This window comes from Haliotis asinina, chromosome 5 (genome assembly GCF_037392515.1).
Source record: "Haliotis asinina isolate JCU_RB_2024 chromosome 5, JCU_Hal_asi_v2, whole genome shotgun sequence".
Classification (NCBI taxonomy): Eukaryota; Metazoa; Mollusca; class Gastropoda; order Lepetellida; family Haliotidae; genus Haliotis; species Haliotis asinina.
In genome coordinates this window covers 7091817-7116520 of record NC_090284.1, presented here as the reverse complement: position 1 = coordinate 7116520, position 24704 = coordinate 7091817, and the positions used below count along the sequence as shown (strand labels likewise).

Below are 24704 nucleotides of genomic sequence, written 5' to 3'. Positions count from 1 at the left end.
TAATACACCACCAGATATATCTATGTGCCAAGTTTGGTGAAGAAATATTGAAAGGTTTTAAAGTTCTGCTCTGGAAAAGATAACTGTGCACGGGTGGACGCACGGACGGGGTGCATTTTAATAAGGGATATTTAAGAAGAGGAAGACAATGCACTTTACACTTGTGCAACACATTGTCGAAGTATGACGTAATTGAGTTGTCATTACTTTTGAGATTATCCCCATTTGTACACGGAAACAAACAAAATGTCGGACTGTAGGAACTCGTGGGAAACCGTAGGGTGTTAAATGACTTCGATTAGTTGAGTAAAGATATCAAACGAACCTAAGAATGGGAATGTGCCATATACAACCAAACATTCATCACCATCATCAAACTGAAGTTTGCCTGAAATTCACTTCTGGAGACCCATTGGGTGATGTGAATACATACATCAGTGATGCATGTGCGATTACCTGGGCAAATAATTACGCCGTGACAAACGGGTTGCCTGTTGTGTCAGTTGAAAATACCATAGGTAAACGGCTAAAGCCTGAACACTAAACCAACATCTGAACTGCGAGACCACGGGAACTCACAAATTTTGAATACTCAACATCGCTAATTTGTTATTCAGTCAAACTTCATTTTGAAATATAAGGTCAGGGCTTGACAATGGTACAGGAATCTGTACCGAACTGAATGCACTAACGAAATATTGAAGTTGTTATCTATAAAGTTTGTTCAATATCACGGTAATTCTGGTATCTTTTACGACGCTTCAAGGGCGAATAACTCTAACTTTTGACGTTACGACCGGAAGTTTACAGGAAGCCACGCGGTCTGAATCGCGAAGTGACAATTTAGAAGGGTTGTTTTACAAAAAAGCAGGTTAAAATCTGTATTATCCCTGAACGTTTCACCTAACGTTTCAGTTTTATCTGGGACTCACGAATGTTATACTGAGATTCAACAATGTGTGAACAATTTCATGAATATTTCATGAAACATTGAACAAGTGGTCATAAACAATTGGGACTTCGAGTGGGTTGCTATTCCAGGAATACGAAGAGGTTCAGCCATACGTCCTCATCGCAAAACAATACAGATGTTGCTAAAATATTGAAGGTTGGTGGCAGTATTCTAATTGTTGTGTTTTGTAATCAGTTGTCAATATACATGATATAGGACACGTGGTTATATATGTGGTGTCACGGATTTCAAATGACTTTGAATGGCTTATTCTAGCTACTGCATTAAATTAAGGAAAAGTCTGTATCCAGTGTGTTGTCTCATTTCAGATCAAAGATAAATTTGTTTGTCACCCATGCTGTATTAGGGATAATCTAGAAAGTCTTATGGTCTGCCTGTCCAATTTCAAATTGACATAGTCTTTTTTCCATCTCAATCACTGTCAGTTATCAGATACATTACATATGGCAAGGCAATATATATCACATCTTTGAAGTATACAGATATACATGTACATCATGCTACATGTATATGGATAAACATGTATATAGATACATAGAATATCGTTAGAGTTTCTGTAGAGGATATATCTGATTAAAGAAATATTGTTAGTAATCATGGTAATGTTACTTAAAGCGAATACATTGGGAAGAGATTGGAAATATCAGTTGATATTATACATTATAAGAGCACTTCATTGAAGTTGAACAGCAGATAAATGTTTCCATTTCCTTATAAATGGATCTAACTTATAGGACAGGCCACGGTGGCGTCAGTGTTTTGATCACGTGACGCGCCCGAGTACTTCCGGTAGGCAGAAGTTAAACATAAACACGAGAGAACCACACAAGCTGCATACATTTGATCGTTGACTTGTCATGCGTAACAACTCCTGATCTGGTTTTCTTTTTTCTTTTGGTGTGTTGTATAATGAGAAAAGTACACCACCTTTATTTTTCTAAAACATTTGTGGAAAGTATCAAATTGACAATATCCAGATTTCATACTTCACTCTGGCCCAATACTTCAAGTCTTCGTTTTTTTAAAGCAAGAATGTAATGCAAAAACTCCCAAGTGTTTGTCTCGCATTTCCTTCAAACAATACAAATTTTAAACAAATAATCCCTCACATCCTGTTTCCTTGCTTACATATTGTCAATGACATAATCAGGAATGGTGAGTAATCTGCCTCACCTGCCACTCATACATGTTACATAAACACCACCCCAAACCTTCCTTGTCAACTATAACAACACATGCATCTACAGTTCAAAAGTCTATAAATGGCATTGAGTTACCATTTTATCACAGCTTTTCCTTCTTATGAAAACAGATAAAGAAGTAGCATTGATCTAAGCTAAATCTTTAAATGGCATTGAGTTACCATGTCATCACATTAATTCCTACTTATAAAAAACACATACAAAAGCAGCCTTGATCTATGCTAATCTCACCAACAGGGTGGTTTCAAAACTTTCCAGACACACTTGTAGTAGGCATCAGCAATATATTCTTTATTCCTAACAATCCAATATGTAAGTTAAACAGTCATCTCACAAACATAATTTTCTCGTAGCAGATATTCAGCAAACACAGAGGTGTTTTGTCACCGACGTTGTGGTACTGTATTGGAAAAACGTGTCCACTTTCCACATATTCATATGCTTTCAGTTACTTGAAGGGTCTCACAGATTCGAGGGTGAACTGACCTGGGGTGTCTATCAGATAGAAATAAAATTTTAAGTACATAATCCGACCATTGTTCGCCTTTCACGCTACACCGGTTCCCATCGTTATCATCAACCATTGTGGCTTTCTACCTACCCATGTCTGAGTGAGCGTGGTTTGTGACGTCACTTCCGTAAACATATAGACACCGCTATTAGTTTTCCTGGGAATATACTTTTCAGTTGTACATGTGTTGCAAGTGTGTATTTTCTGTAGTTTGTATTATTATTGCTTAAGTGATAGTTATTACTGGGTCACAATGTTTAGAGTTTTGAGTGATAGATATTACTGGGTCACAATGTTTAGAGTTTTGAGTGATAGTTATTACTGGGTCACAATGTTTAGAGTTTTGAGTGATAGTTATTATGGTCACATTTCATATGAACAGTAATAGTGTTTTAGCGGCGTGCCTTTGAGGTAGCGCACTAGAGTTGCCCCCCTTTGGTGTGTTTTTACTGTTGCCGATCGCAGAGTTTCAGTGGAATACTCAAGAATCAGTGATTGTGTATATATAACATGATATAAGGCTGGTTGTTGTGGTGTTGTGGACACACAGTTTCACACACAGACTTACACTGGAATTGTGTCATCATTTGGCATCATGTACATCTGTCTACCTCTTCATTTGATTATCAACATTGATCTACATCAAAGACAGACTGCTTGCTGTGTAACATTTAGTAGAACTGTTTCTCACTGTCACTGAAAGCCAAGACCTTGGTGAGTTGATATTATATTTGTGACCCAATACTTTAGATTTAGTTGCGTTTTACTAGAAACTTCTATTGTGAATGTTTGTATCTTGCTCTTTGCTCAATACATTGAACATTGATTTGGTCTAAGTCATCACCGTCAAAGGTGTGCTTTTTATAAATATTCTCCATGCCAGATAAAACATCTCTGCAATAAGGATTGTCATGGCTAGATAGGCAGTCGACAGCATTAGAGCCAAGCAAGAGTAAAAGATTTATGGGAACAGTGTTCTTAAAGCTCAGAACTTTCTTCAAGTGGCATTTCTATGATGACAATTACAAACCATTGATGAAACATTCGTTGTCAACCATTTTGAGGTATGTTCTATTGATGTTTGACCTTTTAATCTTATCATTTCCATTATTCCATATAAATGTGTAGATTATTTTATTGAGTTCTTCGATGAATGTTTTGGATGGGTTAGGGAGTGCAGAGAATTATGTACTAGAGTAGAAATTGGTACTATGGTAGAGTTTTGATAACGTTAATTTTTCTGATTGAAGTCAACTTTCTTTTTTGCCAACTGGCGAGCAATCTATTAATATGTTCTAGGCATTTTCTTGTATTAATTACCTGAAGTTCTTTAAGAGAAGCTTTCAGCGTTATTCCTAAGATTTCAAAACCACCACTGTGCCAGTCAAGATAAAAGTCATTTGCTAAGGTTATATTACTACCCATTACTGAGCCTATCCAGATGGCTTTTGTCTTGTTTATGTTCATTTTGAGTCCTGACATGTGGTACAGTTTATTCAGTGTTTCAATTGCAACCATGAGTCTTGTTTCAGAACCATCAACCGTACATGACCCCTCAGTGAGTCATGTATTTCAGTGACTCCGAAAATAGCTGCACCATATGCGTCATAGAGTATTCCGTTTGTAAAATTTGATGCACATTTGGTATTTTATAGTTGACTGTATTTGGCCCCTGGAGAAGATAACCACATCCTTTGTCGTGCAGATGAAATGTATATACATTGGTGCAAGATGCATTTTACACGCAACAGATTATTGAGGTATTATTAATAGTATTACTGCAGTAACTCATTTCAGTTGAATTCAATGCATCTATCATCTCACATTATATAAAACCAGCAGCCAAGTCCTAATATCAAAGCTTGAGCACCGCCACTTCTAGCTGAATCACTGGCGTTGTGGCTGTTATCAAAATTCCAGAATTTTGTACCGATTGTAGATATTGTACAATAAGTGTGTAATTTCACTTTGTACATATAAGAAAACCTGTTTGTCTCCATTTGGAAACACATTACAATAATCATGTCAATACAAACCCTTGTTCTGAAACCATTGTTTTACCTGTCACCATGACGATTCAGTGGAACTTGGATGTCTTCATAGAGGAATAGGAAGTGTTTTTCATCCTTATTTTCACTGAAAAAATGACAAAAAGCGCCATTCTGATTTGCATTTCAGAGCCTCATAAAAATCCTGCTACAAGGTGTCGTCAATGGAAGGCGAGCTCACCTGTCCAATATGTCTGCAGATATACCAGGACCCTGTCGTGATGTCATGCATGCACTCGTACTGCAGGACCTGTCTCAAAGATTTGCATGTCAAATCCAACACAGCAGAAGAATCATGCGGTTGGTTTGTGAAGACATATTTTGAGTTTGCATGGAACAGTCTGAATATTTAAAGCTGTAACATAAGCTACGTTAAGTACAAATATATCTGACTATTCTCATTATGTTTGGTGGTATGTATGATTTGACTTGATCTGACATCATTGCTGGACCATAATTAGTCCTGACTTCTAAATGCCATGTTCAAGACAACACTTGTGTTACCCTGGGAGATCCATATTGGTCTGAAGCAAACCATGTTTGTCGTCATGGTCGTAAGAGGCAACAACGGGATTGCGTGACTTGGTTGACACATGAGTATCACAAAGCCGTAGATGCTCCTGGTGTCGATCATTGGATTGTATGGTCTAGACTTTTTGTTACTTGCAGATGCCGCCAAACAGCTGGAATACTGCTGAGTGCAATGATAAACAACAATCAAACATTACTTCTGTTTATCTAACATGTAATGGGCGATTGATGATATGGTACTTTTGTTTAATGTTATAGTTGAAAAGATGTAGGAGAATCAGAAATACTAATCAAAATGGCCATAACACTGACCACTTACTACTACTCAAACTTCAACCACAAGAGCCACAATCACATAACTGATGTAATTTTGCTGTTCCATAATAATGTTCACTGAATACTGGTTTAAACGCTACAACTGCCTATCAGTTAATCATTGCTACTTCTCTGTTTCCCAGACACACGTTTAAAGTCCAGCAACACTCTGCCCTGCCCAGAATGTAGAGCAGTAACAAGCTTTGGCTTGGAAGGTGTTGATGGTCTGCCCAAAAACTTCACCCTAGCAAGTATTTGTATGAAGTTCAAAGAGACCTTCCGTCAGACTCCTGTCCCAGCACCTCGTAAAGCTCATAAACAAACCACATCGGACGAAAGAAAGGTGTACTGCAAGGCATGTCGAGTCATTGTGAGGAGTGGAGATCTATTGCCAACACATCGCTATCATGTCACAGAGGACCTAGAAACTGAACTTACAAAACAACAGGTGATGACAATGATCACAGGACTTATGTGTGAAAGCGTCTTTTATGTAAAGTTCTGGTATCAAATACAAATAGCAAATATGAGTTGCTTACACGCAAATTTGAATAAGCGTCTCGCATGATTTTCAAAAGAAACTGTCTCGAAGCACCGTTATTTTAACGCTAACAAAAACAAAAAGTTAGTTAGCAGTAGGTTAAAATTTGGTTGCTGGAAGGTCTTTTTGAAAGGCTGTTAACTAACGATGTGATTTGAGGTTAACAGCCTGTTAAGGACCTTACCATTACCCACAATTCCTTGAACACTGTCCCACGATTCCCCGTCAAAATGGCATTGCTATCAGAAACACCTGAAATCTCACCTTTTCTCATGAATCAAAGAAATGGGTAAGAATTATATCTGAGAATATAATATACTGTCTCAATAATTAGTAAGGAATGAGTGATAAAAAATCCAATGTGTGAGGATGTCTATCTGAAATGTAGAGATTATGTGCGAGTAACTAACTTACATTTATAAATTGAATAAAACATGATAATACATAGTTCTAATTCTGAAGATATGTAGAGGGCTGGAATATTGCTGAGTGCGGAGTTAAACTTACACACTTATACTACCACTGAGGAATAGTCCACCTTCCTTACATGTAACAAGACATGCGCAGTGGATTTGTACATCTGTTCCACTTGAATGTTGAAGTATTGTTGAAAAAAAACAAACTATTTGAAGGTTATCAAAGCAACAGTGCTAAAATTGATCTGTACATGTTAGATGGCCTGTGGTGTCTTGATTATCTTTTGTTTCTTTTTGTCAAATAATTTTGAAACTTGATTTTTGTATGCTGGAAGGGTATCATACTATCATAAATCATCAGGGTCATTTGGTGTGTTCATATCAAGTATTTTCTTTCCTCAGGACAACCTCTCCACTTGCCTTCAGGAGCTGGAGAGGAGTCGTGCCAAGGAGGAAGCTAGACTGACAGCAGCACTGGCTGATCATTGTAACAGACAGGTATGTGTATAGAATACGTAAATTAGCCATAGTGTCTTAACTGAGTTCCGGAATTTTGTTTTATATATATGAGAAGGAAAATGTCTGTGGATTCTGAATGATTTAAAGATACCTTCTTTGTTATGTGCAATAGGAACAGATGCAGAAGCAGGAAGATGCTATGAATTCATTGGCTGAATCCTTAGAGGAATGTCTTCGATCACGGAAAAAAGAAGTTCTAGAAAAGATAGGGTTCTTGAAGACTCACAACCAGACGTCTTTTGAAACATATCAGAAACAACTCATGTCCTACATCAACACTGTTGACAGCATCACTGCAGCTGCACACACAATAGATGAACAGAAACTGGGGGGAGAAGAAGGACAAGTCGGTTTTCTGCAGGTAGACAAAGCTGTTTGTAGAATATTAATCAACTTATTGTTTTACATCCTTGGTTAGACTGCTGCCATATAGCTGGAATATTGCTGAGTGCAGCATAAAATAAAACTCACCAACATTCTCAATAATAGTTCCTGTGTTCAGACATATTCTTTTCCCTTCAGTATAATCTACATCATGAAGGCCATCCTCTGGTCTCCATTTCGTTTACCACTGATACATCTCCCATATGTTTAAGTCACAATTTTATAAAACAAAGTGATTGCATTAAAATATGTCTGCAGAAGGTTCCACTTAAATATAGAATCTGAGCATAGATAAAATCAATGCACGCATTACCAATGCACCGTCTCTTCGATTGTATGAATTCCTTTTTAAATTCTAACCAATCCCTACCTCCACTGACAGCAAACACATCATTTCAGGTGGTAGATGACGTCTTGATACAGACACAGCAGTGAGTATATAAATAAGGCCCAAAGCTTTAATGTCAGCAAGAAATGTCAAGATTCTTTAGTTTTGATTCACTTCGTTTGCTTGTAATTAATGCCACAATCATCTATAAGGCAGTGGTCTGTAGATAATGTAATCTGGTGTGTAGATAATGTAATCTGGTCTGTAGATAGTGTAATCTGGATGACACAATCCAGTGGTCAACATCATGCGCATCAATGTACACAAATGGAACTGACGTGTTAATCAAGCCAGCCAGCTTGACCACCCGATCCTGTTAAGTATGGGTTACTGAAGATCAACTCTAACCCGTATCTCTCTCCAGGGGTTTTTACATTTTCTGACAGCTTATATATTGTTTGATGAAGTGATGTAAACCATAACTGACTCATGATATACTAGGTCTGGCCAGTGACAACACTGCCCTATGATGTGATCCGTTTGCAATATGACCATGGTATACATCGCCTCTGGCCATAAATCAGGTTTCTTTTACTTCAGATGTAGTGGAGCTCAAAAGGCACAAGTAATGCTCTGTTTTTGCACCTAAATTTGACTGTACATTTCTAGCATGCATTTGTATTACATAAAAATAGTATGGTAAAACCCTAATTATTGTACACTGGCTTCGTATCATCCCAAAATTAAAGGGAAAACTCAAAATATTTTTGTCTTTCATGTAATGTATGTGGATCGTCATGCACTTCCTGTTCTCCATTGATGGATCCATGAAGTCTTTCTTGAAGACAATAGAAAAAAAACATGTTTATGTAGTGAGTGACTGAGTTGGGTTTTACACTGCGTTTAGCAATATAATGGCGAGGGGTGTATATCATCCCTGCATCTCCTCCTCTTCTCTAATTTAATCTAGGCAACTTAGTTAATGATATATTCAAACTGGTTCAATTGCAGACTGACAAGAGTGGATGACGTGACATTTAGTTTGGGCGTAGCCCTTCCTGCATATGATGAAGAGTTTGCAGGGAATCTACGAGCTGACTTCAGAACATTGCTTGGTCCCTCACTGGACTCAGCTAAAACGACCCCTGCCCCAAGCAGCGAGGACATATCAACAGGTGAGTAGTTGCCAAGATGAAGACTTATGCTTAGATCGTTCATGTCATTCTGTTAGGTTCTGCATCTGTTACTTGAAGTCCCAGTTCTGGGAAGCCAATATGAACAAACTTGGTACAAATACTGTTCACAGTTTTGTTCAGTTCACATTAGTGACAGCTGAAATCTTTTCTCCCTCGTGATTTAGAACACAGCCAGAAGGACGTTTCATCTGATGAAGAGGTTGTTGCTGCAGAAAGTGAAACCGGAAACACACATTTCTGCTGGACATCAACTTACGACGCCATTGAAGGTTGGTTCTATTCCTTGTTTTGTTACCTCAATACACTGTCCCATGCTTGCACAGAAAGTGCCACAATAAATTATGAGTTTCATATTCACATCCAGCAAAACTCCACAAAAAAACATTCATGAGTTTGTAGTGATGATATTCCTTGGAAAACATTAACCTCCGGAAAAAATAAACATCTTGCGTTAAGTGTGTTGAAAACACTGACATCCTTTGTCATGTGAGGATGTGAACAACATTTATTGTCATTATCAGTTGATCATTTAACATTTGCATGTATTGTATCAGGTGCAAACTTTGAGTGGGATCCAATCGACTGCCATTCATCACTTGCGATATCCGAGGACCTTTTGTTGGTGACAGATGAGCGATGGGCGGATGAAGAGATCCGAGGAGAATGTGCCAACAATTGTGGCAACTGGAGGAACGTACGTGGCATAGCGTCACAAACTGTCTTTGAAGAGAAGAATTCATATTGGGAGATTCTTATTACATATGCTGTCCTTAATCATCTCCACGACAAGGACCGGATCACAGACGTCGGAATATGCAAATATGGAAAGGAAGATGTCTATGCGCCATTGAGTGAAAACTACTATTGCCTCTGTTGCAGTCTGCTCAAAGACCCTGTCTCATCAAACATTATCATCGAATTCTGGGATGGACCAAAGATGACAAAATGGGAAACTCGCAGTGTAACGAAACGTATAAGACGCCGTAAGAAGGAGCATCTCAAGCTGGGATTCAATGTCGACTTCCAGAATAAGATGTTTAGGATCATTGACGTCAATGAGAACTTGGTTCTCCATAGTTTTGTTGGCATGACCTTGTCAACGGTCTCTGCAGTAGCGTCTATTGAAAATGCAGACAAGGTTAGAACGTCTTTGGAATTGGATTCAAATGTCCATGAATTTCCATCCGTACTTTGGAGCTGAAACTTAAAGGAATACTCTGTCATGATGAGGACTACCTCATGGAGTTTGACATTGAATGATTTCTTTGTTTATGTGTATCGTGAAGAGAGCATGACCACTCTTGTACATCGACCATCTTGAACCCAGTCAGGAGTGAACACATATGGTATTTGATGTACCATGGCAGTGTACAATGGAAGATGTGTAAACTGACACTCACTGGGACAGGCGAAAATGTCAGATTATACAGTGTGTGTCAGATATTTCAATGTCTCCATCGGATTAGTGAAATGATTTGTTTGTGTCAGAAAATGTAATGTACAGAGAATGTCGTGACCTGTTACCCAGTTAATGAAATGCTCACAGTAACTAAAAGTAGAATAACCTCACATCCCAGTGCTTTGTAGAAAATGAAGAAAAGAGAAAAGATGTCAGGATCTGCCTCAAAGGCTTGCTAGATACAGTGAAACAACCATACAATGTGCAAAATGGTATGTTGGAACATGCTTTGGAGCTTCACACAACCTGAAATTACATTAATCTCTCCACAGTGTTCACTACGTGCGGGTGAGGAATAGGTGCTGTGAGATGTGGAATAAAACATTATGTTCACATCAATCATAATGAACCACATTATCACAGTTAATTTCTCTTGTGACAATGCATCCTGTGTGTCACCTGACGTAAATATGAGTGTGTTGTTAATACGAGAATATGCAGCACACAATAAAACAAATCCCGAGTGTTTGTGATACAGTTATCCGTTTCTGTTGAATACAGACTGTAACCTGGACTTTTGTGCCATATACTGAACCTATTGGATATTCTGCTGTGTGAAATATCCCAAAATGAAGCTGGTACAGTATCAGTATATGGTGATGTTATTAGCAGGTGCAATAACTTGCTAGCCTTTCTGGAAGGTGTAGATAGTATTCCAAGAAGACACGTGATTGACTTCACTAGAACCATGTTAAAGTGGCATTGTGATTAGATCAAACAGGAGTATTTTTTGATGGTCGAAATGGTACCCGAAATGAGTGTAAGTCTATTTCCACAGGTGGGAAAACTGTTTTATATTATTGCATTGCAACACATGAGGAACTCAAGTACTATATGACAGGTATGGAGGTGTGGTGTGTTGGGTGTCTGTGTTTGGATACTGTGTGAGGTGTGTCAGGACATGTTTGTATAGGCTGCATGAATGAACTCTTTTGAAAGAATGTTTGTAAATGTTTGTAATTTTATGCCGAGGTGTCTTTTTTAGCCAGTAATGGGCCCCGTGTTTTAAGAATGAATAAACGTGTATTTTATGTACCTGTACACATGACGGCAAAATAAACTATTATATTATTATTACTACTGTTCAGACTATACTGTAAGCCTTGCTTTGGATTTGAATTACGCTTGTGTGTGAATTACATATTCAATGGATTCTGTGGAACGTTTATGATTGAAATATGTAGGCAGTTGTCCCCCACAACAGTTGGAAATACTCCAGGGCAGAGCAGCAGACAACGGAAATGCAACATCGGTGGATCAGTTAGTTGACGGCTGTGGAAGATCTCTGAAAGGCTGAGAAAAGCAAAGAGTCACGAAAATAAAAGACCTGACAAACATTTATACATTTAAGAAGAGGCACTTTTATGGCTGTGACCAGCGTAGCAAGAGAAAGTAAGTTAAGATGGTATTTTTGGCAGACTTTTAGGAAGCTGGGCAAAGGTAATGAAGGGCGCAGTAACATCCCCATGGAAGTCACTTGTCTTGATGGATGTGTATCAAACTCTACCGATCACACAGATAGTTAGTGAGTCGAGTTTTACGCTGCACTCTGTAATATTGCAGCTGTTTGGTGGTGGTCTGTAAATAATCGAGTCCGGACCACATAATCCAGCGATGAACAGCAGGAGCATTAATCCGCGTAATTGGCAACAGATCACATGTACTAAGTCAGAGAGCCTGACCACGCAATGCCATTAGCTGCCTCTTGTGACAAGAATAGTCGCCTCTTGTGGCAAGCATGGGTTGCTGAAGACCTGTTGTACGCAGAGCCAAAGGTAACATAGTCGGGGCAGCAGGGGGAGAGAGAGAGAGAGAGACACAGAAAGAGAGAGAGAGAGAGAATATAGATTTTTATTTCATATAACACTCTTTTTAATGTAGATGGTGCCACCTTATTAACAATAGGTAATTACGGCGCCGCTGCGGATCAAGAGCATATCTTGTACACCTGCACGCTGATCACACGCTAGTAGGCTAATATGTAGATAACAGATAACATGTACTTCAACATCCGGCCTTGACATCTATTATATTCTGTATCATGCAATTGTGCATCATCATGTGAACCACATGAAGACTTGCGAGATATGTACCCTCTCCATCTACTCCACCTCCTCCATTTGATATTCCTCTCAGAAACCCTGGCTGTTGAAATATGTTGATTGGGTTCAAATCCCAGATATGATCACGATCCTCAGACAGTCATCACCAAAATCATATTCGCTGGTTTCAAGAAATGGCAAAGACCGTTAAAGCATTTCGACATTTCGGCGTTCTCTGATAACACAAATGTGACTAACACAAAGGTGAGCACGAAGTAATACTAACTCCACAATAACAAACGCCTGTACAATATTCGAGCAACTTACAGAGTTGGTGGGGTAGCCTTGCGGTTAAAGCGTTAGCTCACCATATCGGAGACCAGGGTTCAATTCCCCACATGGTTTTAATGTTCCGTCGTGATATTGCTGGAATATTGCTGAAAGCGGCGTAAAAGCGAATTCACTCAATCACACCAACAACATCACAGCTTGTGACACATCTCAGAATGTACCCATATCGCCAATCGAACCGACGGCTTCAGAGTGAGTGAGTGAGGTTTTACATTACTCTTGACATCATTCCAGTTATATCACGGCATGTCAGCTTGGTGAGGGAGGAAACCCCGACGTAATGCAGGTCTCAAACCTTTCGACCCTATTATATAATACAGAATACTAAACGTGAGAAAGCAAGTCACACCTAAACTTTATCGTCGTTTTCAAAACAACTATTCTTTTCACATAATGTGTGCTAATACACGAAACTGCTCGGCAGAGTTATACTTGTTTGCCTTTGAGAATTGATCCTTAGTGGCTGATTGAGGTTAAATAGATTCAATACGTTTGAGATTTACCCCGTTATTGAGACAGGATGGAAACATTTAATGAACTAATTTGGGGAATTCGTCTAAATCTGTCCTAAAGGGAAATAAACGTTAAATTCTTGTGAAATGAGAACACATAATATCTATGGCCAGGGACCAAATGCAGTTTATTACGTAACTGATTGTTATTACGTTTGAGATGGTCCCCATTTAGACGTGGAAACAAAATGGCGGACTGTTAAAACACACAGGAGACCTCTGGGCGTGTCAAGTTTCTTAACTCACTTCTATTGGTGGAGGTAAGATGTTAAATTAGTTGTGAAAAATGGCGTGGTATTAGTATGCACATATTCATTGCCATCATCAAAACTATGCTGTATTTCTCTGCTAGGGGTTGAACTATTAAAGGCGATGGGTTTATCTCTACCCTGTTCTTATGATGAGTCATGAGTTGATAGAGAGATCATTTACATTCTCATGGCTTTCGGCCTGTTAATATTGATAATATTTACACTTATGAGAGGGGTACACAAAGTCCGGACCCGTGAAGGTCTGGGGTGGAACAGGTCTTCAGCAACCCATGTTTGCCATGAAAGGCGACTATGCTTGTCGTAAGTGGCGTCTAACGGGATCGGGTGGTCAGGTGGTAAGATTTGGTTGACACGTCATCGGTTCCCAATTGCGCAGATTGATGCTCATGTTGTTGGTTTTGGATTGTGTGGTTCAGAGTCGATTATATACAGACATAAATTTAGGAGGGTGGGGGTAGGGTTCACTCAAATTGTATATTCATGCTCCATGAACATCACCATGATCACCATCACACACCCATCCCCTAGCCAGTATAGTATAATGGACCACAAATGCACCAGTATATTCTTCTGGAGAACGTGGCGTCATCTTCTGCTTAGTGTCACGCACAGGGTGACCAAGAAATACCCGATAAATAAACACCCATAGCCAGTGTGTGGTCATCTGTCGCTACCTACACATCTTGGTTATATACTGGATCTCCAGGACTTTGCAGACGGTTGATGACAGTGCCACCACAAGTTGATGGGGAAGAGCACCTGCTGAAGCAGTGTCCGCATTCACAAGACTGATTGTAATACTTGTGCTGAAACCTGTACTGAGATTACCTCGAACATCTGATACTTGAACAAAGATTGGTGTGTCATGAGCGTATGAATTTTGAAGTCTGATTTATGTGAGTGATATGACCCAATACATCCTAGTTGGGATTTATTTGTACCAATAAAGATCGTATTGCCATCCGCCATGTGGCACAAAGCAATTGTATTTCAGCCATGCAGTAGTTGGGTGTTAAATAATGTCTTTATTCAATGACCAACCCTTGTTTCTGTATGTTCTCTATACTCAACGTGTTCATTTGATCTGTGGATCCACACATTGTATTTCAACAATACAAAGAGCATTTCAACCATTATTATTTAGATTCTTTTTGCTTGTGGGATGCTTCATGTGAAGTGATTTCATAGCATTAGATCATATTTTCAGGACCGCATGTAAGTGTGCGAGTGTGAGGTTTCATTTTCAGCTCTAATCAATATTAATCTTTAGTGACAGCCAGATTTCGACTTGAAGTCGAGACTAAGGCTCACCAATAATTTATAGTTGAATCACAGTGTCATCGTCATCCACACTGCTCTACACTGCACTGCTTTGTACAGTGACTATACTATTTACAAATTGCAATTGTCTTTCCCACCTATCCATACCGTGCAAACAGACAGTTTCATATACTGGTGAATGGGTTCACATGCCCGTTTGCCATTTTCGTTCTGCAGAACTCTAAATTGCATAACATGTAGGCCATACTTACAGATACTTGTGTAGTTATTGTTGAGTTCTTCGGTTTGCACCATTCGTTTCCAAGGTTTATTGTGGCACCTACTCTTGTATGTCATTTCACAACGCAGTTACGGATTAGCTAAACGGGCGCCTTTCAACCTTCACTTTTGCCTCATTGTCTTTGTAGGTAGTCAATTCTCCATTTATCTCGATCAGTCTTTTCTTTCTTAACTGTTTTCCGACAAGAAACTCATGGGAAAACATTGCAGTGTAACCAATTTTTGTGAAAAATGGCGTCTCACAAGTTTTAACGAGTTTGTAATCGACGATTTCGCTGGCTTCATTTTCGCTAGATATTTCATTTTCAACATGGTAGTTGTGAATCAAACTGGCTACCATCAGACGCTTTCGTTTTGGTTATTACTGCAAATTTAAGATTTAACGAGACCACGATTGGCCCGGTGTGCATACACAAAAAATGGCAGCAATGGAAAATGTTCTAAAATCACATTTTCTACGTTTTTGACGAGCTATTTCGTACGCTTAAAGAAGTAAATAATGGAGAGTATTTACATCGACAGAACGGGAATGATTGAACTTTTACAGTGTGGATTTTGAGCATAGTGGGTTACATCGTAATATGACGTACAATTTAGACTAATGTTAAAAATTCGGTTATTTTAACAACCGGTTAACTCATAACTCCGAAATCTTTTACCGGCCGTTAGCTAACTGAACGTTAACTACCTGATTAACTGATCAGGGAATTCCCCAGATGTCGCATGTTTTTCACTGTCCAAGTTCTAACATTAGTCACAATAATGATCTAAATAAGTCCTTGTGGTGGTTTAATATTATTTTATTTTTATTGTCATATTGAAAGTTTAACCCCCTTGTTCCAAACATGGTTAGTCAACTTCCAACTGATCAATATACAGCTACATATGATTTAAACGATGAGCACTTTTAACAATGACTTTACCGCTACTGACACATAAACTGAATTTTGCACTGTTGTTTACTGCTAAATATTTATATTTTCTTTGGGGCATAGATGTGTAAGTTATTATTTCCGTTTGGAAAAACGTTACAATAATAAAGACAATACAACTCCTTGTTCTGAAGCTTTTTGATCGATTCAATGACACCTTGATATTTTAATACGGGTATTGGAAGTGGTTTCCACCTCCATTTTCAGTCCAAAATTACAAAAACGACATCTTCATGTACATTTCAGAGCATCGTTAAAAGACTGCTACAAGAAGTGTCAATGGAAGGCGAGCTCAGCTGCCCAATATGTCTGCAGATATACCAGGACCCAGTCGTGATGTCATGCATGCACTCATACTGCAGGGACTGTCTCAAAGATTTGCATGCCAAATTCACTTCAGACCAGGGAAGCTGCGGTCGGTTGTGACGACATATTTTCAGTTTGGATGAAATATCTTCAGTATTTAAAGGCTGTAACAAAAGTAATATTAACTAATGATACATAGAATGTTGTCATAATGTTTGGTAGTATGCATGATTTGACTTGATCTGACGTCATTGCTGAATTGACGATAAATACCATGTTCACGGCAACACTTGTGTGACCCGTGGTCTGAAGCAAACCATGTTTGTCGTAAGAGGCGACAACGGGATAGAGTGGCCTGACTCGTTGACTTATTGCTACATGCATAGAGGGTGATGTTGATCACTGGATTACCTGGTTACATACCGCCACCACGTGGCAGGAGCAGAACCTATTGCGACGTTCAACACAAACAAAGATTAATTCTGCTGGGAGATCGATGTAGTGGTATTTTAGTTTAACATTAAGGAGACACAATATGCAGTGGTGATCATTTCAAGATAATGTGTGGTCTTCTGCTCAAATCCACCTCAGTTTGAGATAGATGGACAGACGCAACGGGATCTGAAGTACTATTCAAAATGGCCATATCACTGACCACTCAACGCTGCTCAAACTGCAAAAACGAGAGCCACATACACATAATTGATATATTTTTGCTGTACCACAGCAGTGTCCATTGAACACTGGTTTAACAGCTGCCAATCTATTAATCAAAGATACTTCCTATGTTTCCCAGACACACGTTTAAAGTCCAGCAACACTCTGCCCTGCCCAGAATGTAGAGCAGTAACAAGCTTTGGCTTGGAAGGTGTTGATGGTCTGCCCAAAAACTTCACCCTAGCAAGTATTTGTATGAAGTTCAAAGAGACCTTCCGACAGACTCCTGTCCCAGCACCTCGTAAAGCTCATAAACAAACCACATCAGACGAAAGAAAGGTGTACTGCAAGGCATGTCGAGTCATTGTGAGGAGTGGATATCTATTGTCAACACATCGCTATCATGTCACAGAGGACCTAGAAACTGAACTTACAAAACAACAGGTGATAACAATGATGACAGGTGATAACATGATTATGTGTGAAAGCGTCTTTTATGTAAAGTTCTGGTATCTAAAACAAATAGCAAATATGAGCTGCTTAGACGCAAATTTGAATAAGCGTCTCGAGTGATTTTCAAAAGAAAGGATTACATCTCAAGTGTACGTGACCCTGCCTTTCACATTTCAATAAGCTTATGCCTTTTGGTGGAATACATTTCCATGCAGTAAACTGACCTCACGAATCACAGAAATGGATACGAATTATCTCTGAGAATAAAACAATCTACTCTCGACAGAGATGACAAGAAAATAAGATCATGCAAGGATTACCGTCTTGAATGCCCTCCTTTATAATCAAGTTACATTTATACATCAGTTTATGATATCGTTATTCATAGTCCAAGTTTAAGAGCTAAAAATATTTATGGGTTCTCAAAATGTCACGCTACCACTTGGAATCAGCCCCATACCACCTTCCTTACATGTGACATAAATCTGAACTGTCCAAAATATTAACGTATTGTTAAATAACCCAAACTGTTTGCCGGTTTTCAAAGTAACGCTGTTAAAATCGGTCTGTACAGGTTAGACTGCCTGTCGTAACTTGGTCTGGTCTGCATCTAAATGTATCCTGCCAGGGTAACAGGGCAAATTATCCCAAGCGCTATCTTTCGCCAGGACAAACTCTCCGCTTGCCTTCAGGAGCTGGAAAGAAGTCGCGCCAGGGAGGAAGCTTGTCTGACAGAAGCATTGGCTGATCATTGTAACAGTCAGGTATTTATTTATTTAGAATACGTGGGATAGCCTCGCTGTCCTTCTGGAACATGGTCATGTTACTGAGTGAGAAACTGGCTGTGAACTCTGAATGATTTACACAGAAAACATACGTATTATTCACCTAGAAGGATTAAAAGGCATTTTTAAAGTATGCTTGTGCTAGTATATTCATATATATAACCCAGATATATGGATGCATCAGTTTGTTATATACAATAGGAACAGATTCAGAAACAGGAAGATGCTATCAATTCATTGTCTGAGTCTATAGAGAAACGTCTTCGATCACGGAAAAAAGAAGTTCTAGAAAAGATAGGGTTCTTGAAGACTCATAACAAGACGTCTTTTGAGACGTATCAGAGACAAGTCCAGTCCTTCATCAACACTGTTGACAGCATCACTGCAGCTGCACATGCAATAAATGAACAGATATCGGGTGGAGAAGAAGGACAAGTCGGTTTTCTGCAGGTAGACAAAGCTGTTTGTAGAATAGTTATCAACTCAGTGTTTTACATTCTGAAGTCATGTTCATGTATTCAGACATTCACATTCTTTTCCTCCAGCATAATCTACGTCGAGGTAATCTACATAAATTCTGGGCATAAATACATGTAAAATATATGTAAAATAAATGTATGTATTACTGCTGCACCTTCATCTTTCTGTACGCTATCCAATCCCTATTTCTACTCAAGACAAACACATCATTTCAGGTAGTGGACGACATCTTAATGCAGACACAGCGGTGAGTGTTTCATTTGGCTCTGAAGCTTTTAATGTCAGCAGGAAATGTAGAATATTATTTACAAAGTCTCGTGTGTTTTCGTTTGTGTTTAACGCCGCACTCAACAATATTCCAGCTATAAGGCGGCAGTCAGTAAATAATCGAGTCCGGACCAGACATCCAGTGGTCAATTCTATGAACATCGATCTTCGCAACTGGGGTTCTATGACATGTGTCAACTAAGTCAGCGAGGATGACCATTCGGTCCTGTTAGTCTCCTCTTATGACAAGCATGGGTTGCTGAAGTCAAAGTTTAATCTGGACATTCAGTTTCTTAAAACATTTATAGGGTATGATGAAGTAAGGTAAAGCATAGACTCATTGCATATTTGGTTTGACCACTGATAACACCGATCCATAGTAAAGTCATAATTAGAGTACATCAGCTTTGTATCAGTCTGTTAAACCTACATTGATGTTTGAAATACAAACGATAAGCGATTTCACTCCAGTAAGTTTGTTAATGGATATATTTACTCTTTAAACTCACAAACTTGTTCAAATGCAGACTGGCAAGAGTGGATGACGTGACAATTTGTTCTGGTGTGGCCTTTCCTGCACAAGAGTTTGCAGAGAATCTAAAAGCTGATTTCAGAATACTGTTTGGTCCCTTACTGGACCCAACTAAAACGACCACAGCCCATAGCAACGATGGCACATCAACGGGTGAGTAGTAGCCACAATATGCAATTGAGATTTGATCGTTGATGTTATTCTTTTAGATTCTGCATCTCTCACTTAAAGCCCCTGATCTGCGAATCAAATATGTAAAAGTGGCCAAATATTATTCACAGTTTTCCTTCAGAAGACGAAGAAGAACTTTGTTCAGTATTTATGGCCACAATAAGCAAAATATAGCAACTGAGTAAAATCTGGTTGGAGATATATACAGATCTGGAATGTATAAAGAGCATTGTTGTAAATAAATTGGGCATACGAACAAGAAATGGTACTCATCTTGTATCAAATTACAATTACTTTTATCACATTTAATTTAACCAGGATTACCTGATTATGATGGTTGTGCGGAAATTAGACTCTTGCATGTGAATTTAAATAAAGCACGTAATAGGTCTTTATGATTACGAAACTGATATCTATAATTTTACAGGTTCAAGGGCATATTTATATGACGAGCAATGATTTCAGAATGACGAAGAAATCATTTTTGCCTACCAATTCTGGATATCTGTATCTGTACATCTCTGTGTAAAAGCCATTTATAAACTTGTTACATCGCCACGACATTGCGATAATCTCGGTATAGAAAATTCACAGTGAAATAAAAGTAAACGTGCATGGGATACCCTATTGCTATCACCATTGTCGTCGTACGGTTTGAACATTTCATAGCCATTCGTCACCACACGGCCCTTTCCGTAACCTCGAAGAAGACTCGTCCCCAACTCCATGCTTTTCATGTGCGAAAATACGACAAACCAATATGAGAACGCGTGTTATGGATGTTGTGCTTTGTTAAAATAATCCCGACTACGTAAATCGTTTTTTGCAGTGTGTTATTGTTTAAAAATCCTGAAAAGTATATATCTTTATATTGAAAGTACTGAGAACGTAGTTTACCGAATTGTACTGTCTAATGTGAAAGTTCTCATAAGAATCATGCGACCGACTGTGAGAGATTCAAATACACGCACGTGTGTTTGTTGACATAACGTATCTCACTGGTCTAACGGAGTGTATTGCTGACGATCTACCGAGCTTGTTGTGGTGATTGTACGTGCGCTTCAAACAGATTTAGGAAATGTACTTATAAGTTACAAAACAATACTGTTATTCATGTATAACTAACTAATTAACATTAATCTTTAGCACTGGGCATACATTCCACATCTCTGGGCATATCTTAATCTGACGTTTTTGGTCATTCATACATTTTTAACCGAATTCAGTCAAAATTCCACTTGAGGTATGACAGCAAGGTTACACGAATGTTTGAAAAATATTTTAAAGTCATTCTTGAGTTACTGTTTGACATTTAATGCAGCTTGGTTTTTTCAAAATAAATTTCATTTCCATGTTCAATAAAACAATTCCCAATGTGACTGTTTAGAAATGTGATTTGAAACATATGGCTAACATCTGGTAATAATTCCGTCAGAATACGTCTTTAAGGAATATGTTTCTCTCTTTTTTTCTAGTTGTATCAAGGAGGTTTACTTTTTTAAATAATTAATAAAAAAGAAACACAGCAATACAATGTACGAGTACTCATGTGATATTAAGTACCACTGAAATCGAAGAGGCATAGAGTTATCGTTCCTGTTTGAAGTAGTTCTGATGTTCCTACGCCAGTATGAAATCCTTCGAGAGGGGTACGAGATGCTATTCGGCTTGTAACCGAACAACACGGGTTAGTCACGAATGATTTCATAGCATGACTCTGGAATACGATAATTTTCCATTTTCAGCAGTATACACCAGTACTTTATGAAACAGTACTTTATGAATACTGTACACAAAGATGGTTTCTACCCGTTTCACCGAGTACAGTATTTGAAGATACATTTTTGCTAACACGAAGATACCTTTTGAAATAATAATTCTGCATTTTTTCAATGTTTGCACGATAGGTAAACTCCATATTTCTGCACCATAAAACAAAATGGATGCAATTTTGCTATCAAATATAGTAGATGCCAAATTCAGTTCACTGAGCCCCTTTCTCACTTGTGATTTAGAGCACTGTGACAAGAACGTTCCTACCTATGCAGATGTTATTGCTGCAGCAAATCACAACATCACCAAAGGTTTGTGTTACACTTCTTTTGTTACATCAACGGGTGAGTAGTGGCCATGACATGAACTTAGGATTTGATCAATTTGTTGACGTCAATCTTTTAAGTTTGGCACTTCTTACTTAAAGTCCCTGATATGCGAATCAAATATGTGTCAGTTTACATTAGTGACAGTTTCTGTGAAATGTTTTCTCCCTCCTGGTTTAGAGCACAGTCAAAATGGCATTTCCACTGAAGAAGAGTTGCTGCTGCACAAAGTGAAACAGGACACTGGACAGCAAATCACAAAGTCATCGACGGTTTGTTCTTCTTGTTTTGTTACCTTTGTTCACTGTATTGCAGATGTAGACAAAGTGTTACAATAAATTACACATTTCATATTCAATCAAACTCCACAAAAACACATTCGTATATTTGTAGTGATTTTTTTTGTTGAAGAATTCAAGAAGAAATACCCTTCTCAGTTTGTTGATATTTAGTTGAACGCAGGGATCTTATCATTAATCACGGTTCCATCACTGCTTTGTGAATACAGGCATCTGGGGCTGTGGATGACTTTATCACATGAGGATGTGAACAGCATTTTAATGTTATTATCGATTGATCATTAAACATTTGCGTGCATTGTGTCAGGTGCAAACTTTGAGTGGGATCCAGATAACTGCAGTTCATCACTTGCGATATCCGCGGACTGTTTGTTGGTGACAGACGAGCGATGGGAGGATGAAGAGATTCGAGGTGAATGTGCTCACAATTCCGGTGACTGGTGGAACGTACATGGCATAGCTTCAAACGTTGTCTTAAGATGCAAGAATTTATATTGGGAGATCCTTGTTACATTTGCTATCCTGAGTCATCTCGGCAACAACGACCTGATCACGGACCTCGGAATATGCAAACCTGGAAAGGAAGACGTGTATTCACCATTGTGGGGAAACTACTATTGCCTCTGTTGCAGTCTATTCAAAGACCCTGTCTCATCAAACATTGTCATGGAGTTCTGGGACGGTCCAAAGAGGACAACAACGGAATGTAAAGAGGTAGCGTTACGTATAACAAGCTTTAAACAGGTACATCTCAAACTCGGGTTCAATGTCGACTTCCTGGCTGAGACGTTCAGGATCATTGACGTCGATGAGGACACGGTCCTCCATACCTTTGAGGACATGACCTTGTCATCGGTCACTGCAGTAGCGTCTTTTGCAAATACAGACAAGGTTAGAACGTCCTTGAAACTGGATTCAAATGCCCATTATTTTCCATCTATTCTTTGGAGCTGAAACTTTGGAGCTGAAGGAATAACGTGGAGTTTGGTTTGGCATTGAATTATTTCTTTGTGTATGTGTAACTTTAATAGAGCAACACCACACGTGTTCATAGATCACCTTGAACAACTGAGAATGAATACAGAACACCTCTCTGTACAGTCAGTTCTCGGAGGACTAGCACTGTTGTGGAACCAATCTCCTTGCATGCTTCATAACTGAAACCGGTATCTCAACCACTTGCGTCTTAAATGATGAAGCTGACCTACATCGCAAAGTATCACAATGAAATCCACATATAATTTTGTGAATGTGAATGTCGACTTCGAATCAATGAACATTGATGTGTGAACACATATGGCATTCGATGTTACGTGGAGTATATAGTAATATGACGTGTTTGTAGCAGAAAATGTATTACGATGGAAATGACGTTAAACGTTGTGGCAATATTTTCAGCGAGTGTAATACTCACAGTAAGCAAATGTAGCTTCACACCTTCTTTAGGCAATAAAAAAGTGTCAAGCTATACACAAAAGGCTTACCAGATACAAAGATTTACAAAGGGACAAACTGATGTCTTGCACTATGCTGATTGAGTATGAGATAAACTTAAAATGAATTAATCTGTTTGACAATGTCCATATGCAGGTGAGGAATGAGTGCTAGCAAGATGTTAAACAATATGTTTACAGTGATCTAATCAAACACTCTGTCACATTAAATTATATCCAGTGACATACGTCGTGTGTGTTTACTATTGCACATATGAGCATTTCGTTTGTTAATGATAAAAAAAAGACAAAAGGAAAACGGTCTCGAGTGCTGAACGCTACACTCCAATATCAAAAGCTTGTTGACATGTAAATGAGCCGAGACTGCAATAGCAGGTGCAATAACCTGCTAGAATGTGTAGATAGTATCCGAGAACGAACATGATTGATATTTCTAGAATCAAGCACGTCGACGGCGAACGATTACGTGGCTCTATGATTAGATCTAACATGATGTGTTATCACAAGTGAGAATGATGAGGCTATGATAAAGATAGATTCTGATATTTTGTAACAAACCCAGAGACCAAATGCAATAGATATATTCAGGACACAAAGGCCTTTATGAAGTTATGGCTCTTGCCATGCGTTTCTTGACTCAGTGCATGGTGTCCCCAATCGGAACAGGTTTTCTCAGTAAGTTATTTATAGAGAAACCGGATATGTGTTTTCAGGACATGAATGCTGTGGTGGAGTTCAATAACAGCAACTGTGTTACAGTCATGGCCTTTGCCATGCTGGCAGCTACCTGGTGTGGATGGGTTTGTGTGTCTATAGGAGCCTCTCCGAGGGGTAGTGTGCACCTATCAGCTGATGGTCAATAAAGTGTACACTCATCTGGAATTGGCAATGCCAGTCTTCTTGGAGAACAGCAAATCAAGAATGTTTCCCAAGAGATTAGTAGGTTCTGTAATCTTCTCTTAGTGACATAACAGTAATCCTCGCTGTAGGCATGTCACCGTTTGTATTGTAGAAAGAATGAATAGTTGTAAAAATATGATCAGTACACTGCGAGGGCTGTTACTGAAAAGCCCTCTTCTTGTATTGTATCATGTGTATTCAGAATTTAC

At 38.7% G+C, this 24704-nt stretch overlaps 2 protein-coding genes across 3 annotated transcripts; both read left to right on the top strand.

The window, feature by feature from the left end:
• Positions 1–787: 787 nt before the first annotated feature.
• On the top strand, positions 788–11497 carry LOC137283534 (tripartite motif-containing protein 72-like). 2 transcript variants are annotated; one of them, XM_067815092.1, is made up of 10 exons: positions 793–1108; positions 4342–4446; positions 4865–5034; positions 5724–6028; positions 6940–7035; positions 7169–7417; positions 7840–7871; positions 8780–8943; positions 9129–9233; positions 9519–11497. In XM_067815092.1, exons 3-10 carry the CDS (start codon positions 4899–4901, stop codon positions 10163–10165), a joined length of 1734 nt encoding a protein of 577 aa, XP_067671193.1. In that variant the 5' UTR covers positions 793–1108; positions 4342–4446; positions 4865–4898; the 3' UTR covers positions 10166–11497. The 2 variants fall into 2 exon arrangements, with proteins under 2 accessions (XP_067671192.1, XP_067671193.1); XM_067815091.1 differs by lacking the exon at positions 4342–4446 and having other exon boundaries at positions 788–1108.
• Positions 11498–13505: 2008 nt separating this feature from the next.
• Positions 13506–23820, top strand: LOC137283536 (tripartite motif-containing protein 59-like). The gene is made up of 10 exons (XM_067815093.1): positions 13506–13588; positions 16339–16507; positions 17195–17499; positions 18177–18272; positions 18495–18743; positions 18989–19020; positions 19568–19725; positions 21759–21827; positions 22023–22114; positions 22449–23820. Exons 2-10 carry the CDS (start codon positions 16372–16374, stop codon positions 22518–22520), a joined length of 1209 nt encoding a protein of 402 aa, XP_067671194.1. The 5' UTR covers positions 13506–13588; positions 16339–16371; the 3' UTR covers positions 22521–23820.
• Positions 23821–24704: the final 884 nt, after the last annotated feature.

Bases quoted from the DNA above. Each gene is read 5' to 3' on its own strand.
- LOC137283534 (XM_067815091.1), top strand. From the start codon at position 4,899: ATGGAAGGCGAGCTCACCTGTCCAATATGTCTGCAGATATACCAGGAC. The intron at 6,029-6,939 runs GTGATGACAATG...TTCTTTCCTCAG, and splicing joins CTGAACTTACAAAACAACAG to GACAACCTCTCCACTTGCCT. The intron at 7,418-7,839 runs GTAGACAAAGCT...ACATCATTTCAG, and splicing joins GACAAGTCGGTTTTCTGCAG to GTGGTAGATGACGTCTTGAT.
- LOC137283536 (XM_067815093.1), top strand. From the start codon at position 16,372: ATGGAAGGCGAGCTCAGCTGCCCAATATGTCTGCAGATATACCAGGAC. The intron at 16,508-17,194 runs GTCGGTTGTGAC...TATGTTTCCCAG, and splicing joins TTCAGACCAGGGAAGCTGCG to ACACACGTTTAAAGTCCAGC. The intron at 18,744-18,988 runs GTAGACAAAGCT...ACATCATTTCAG, and splicing joins GACAAGTCGGTTTTCTGCAG to GTAGTGGACGACATCTTAAT.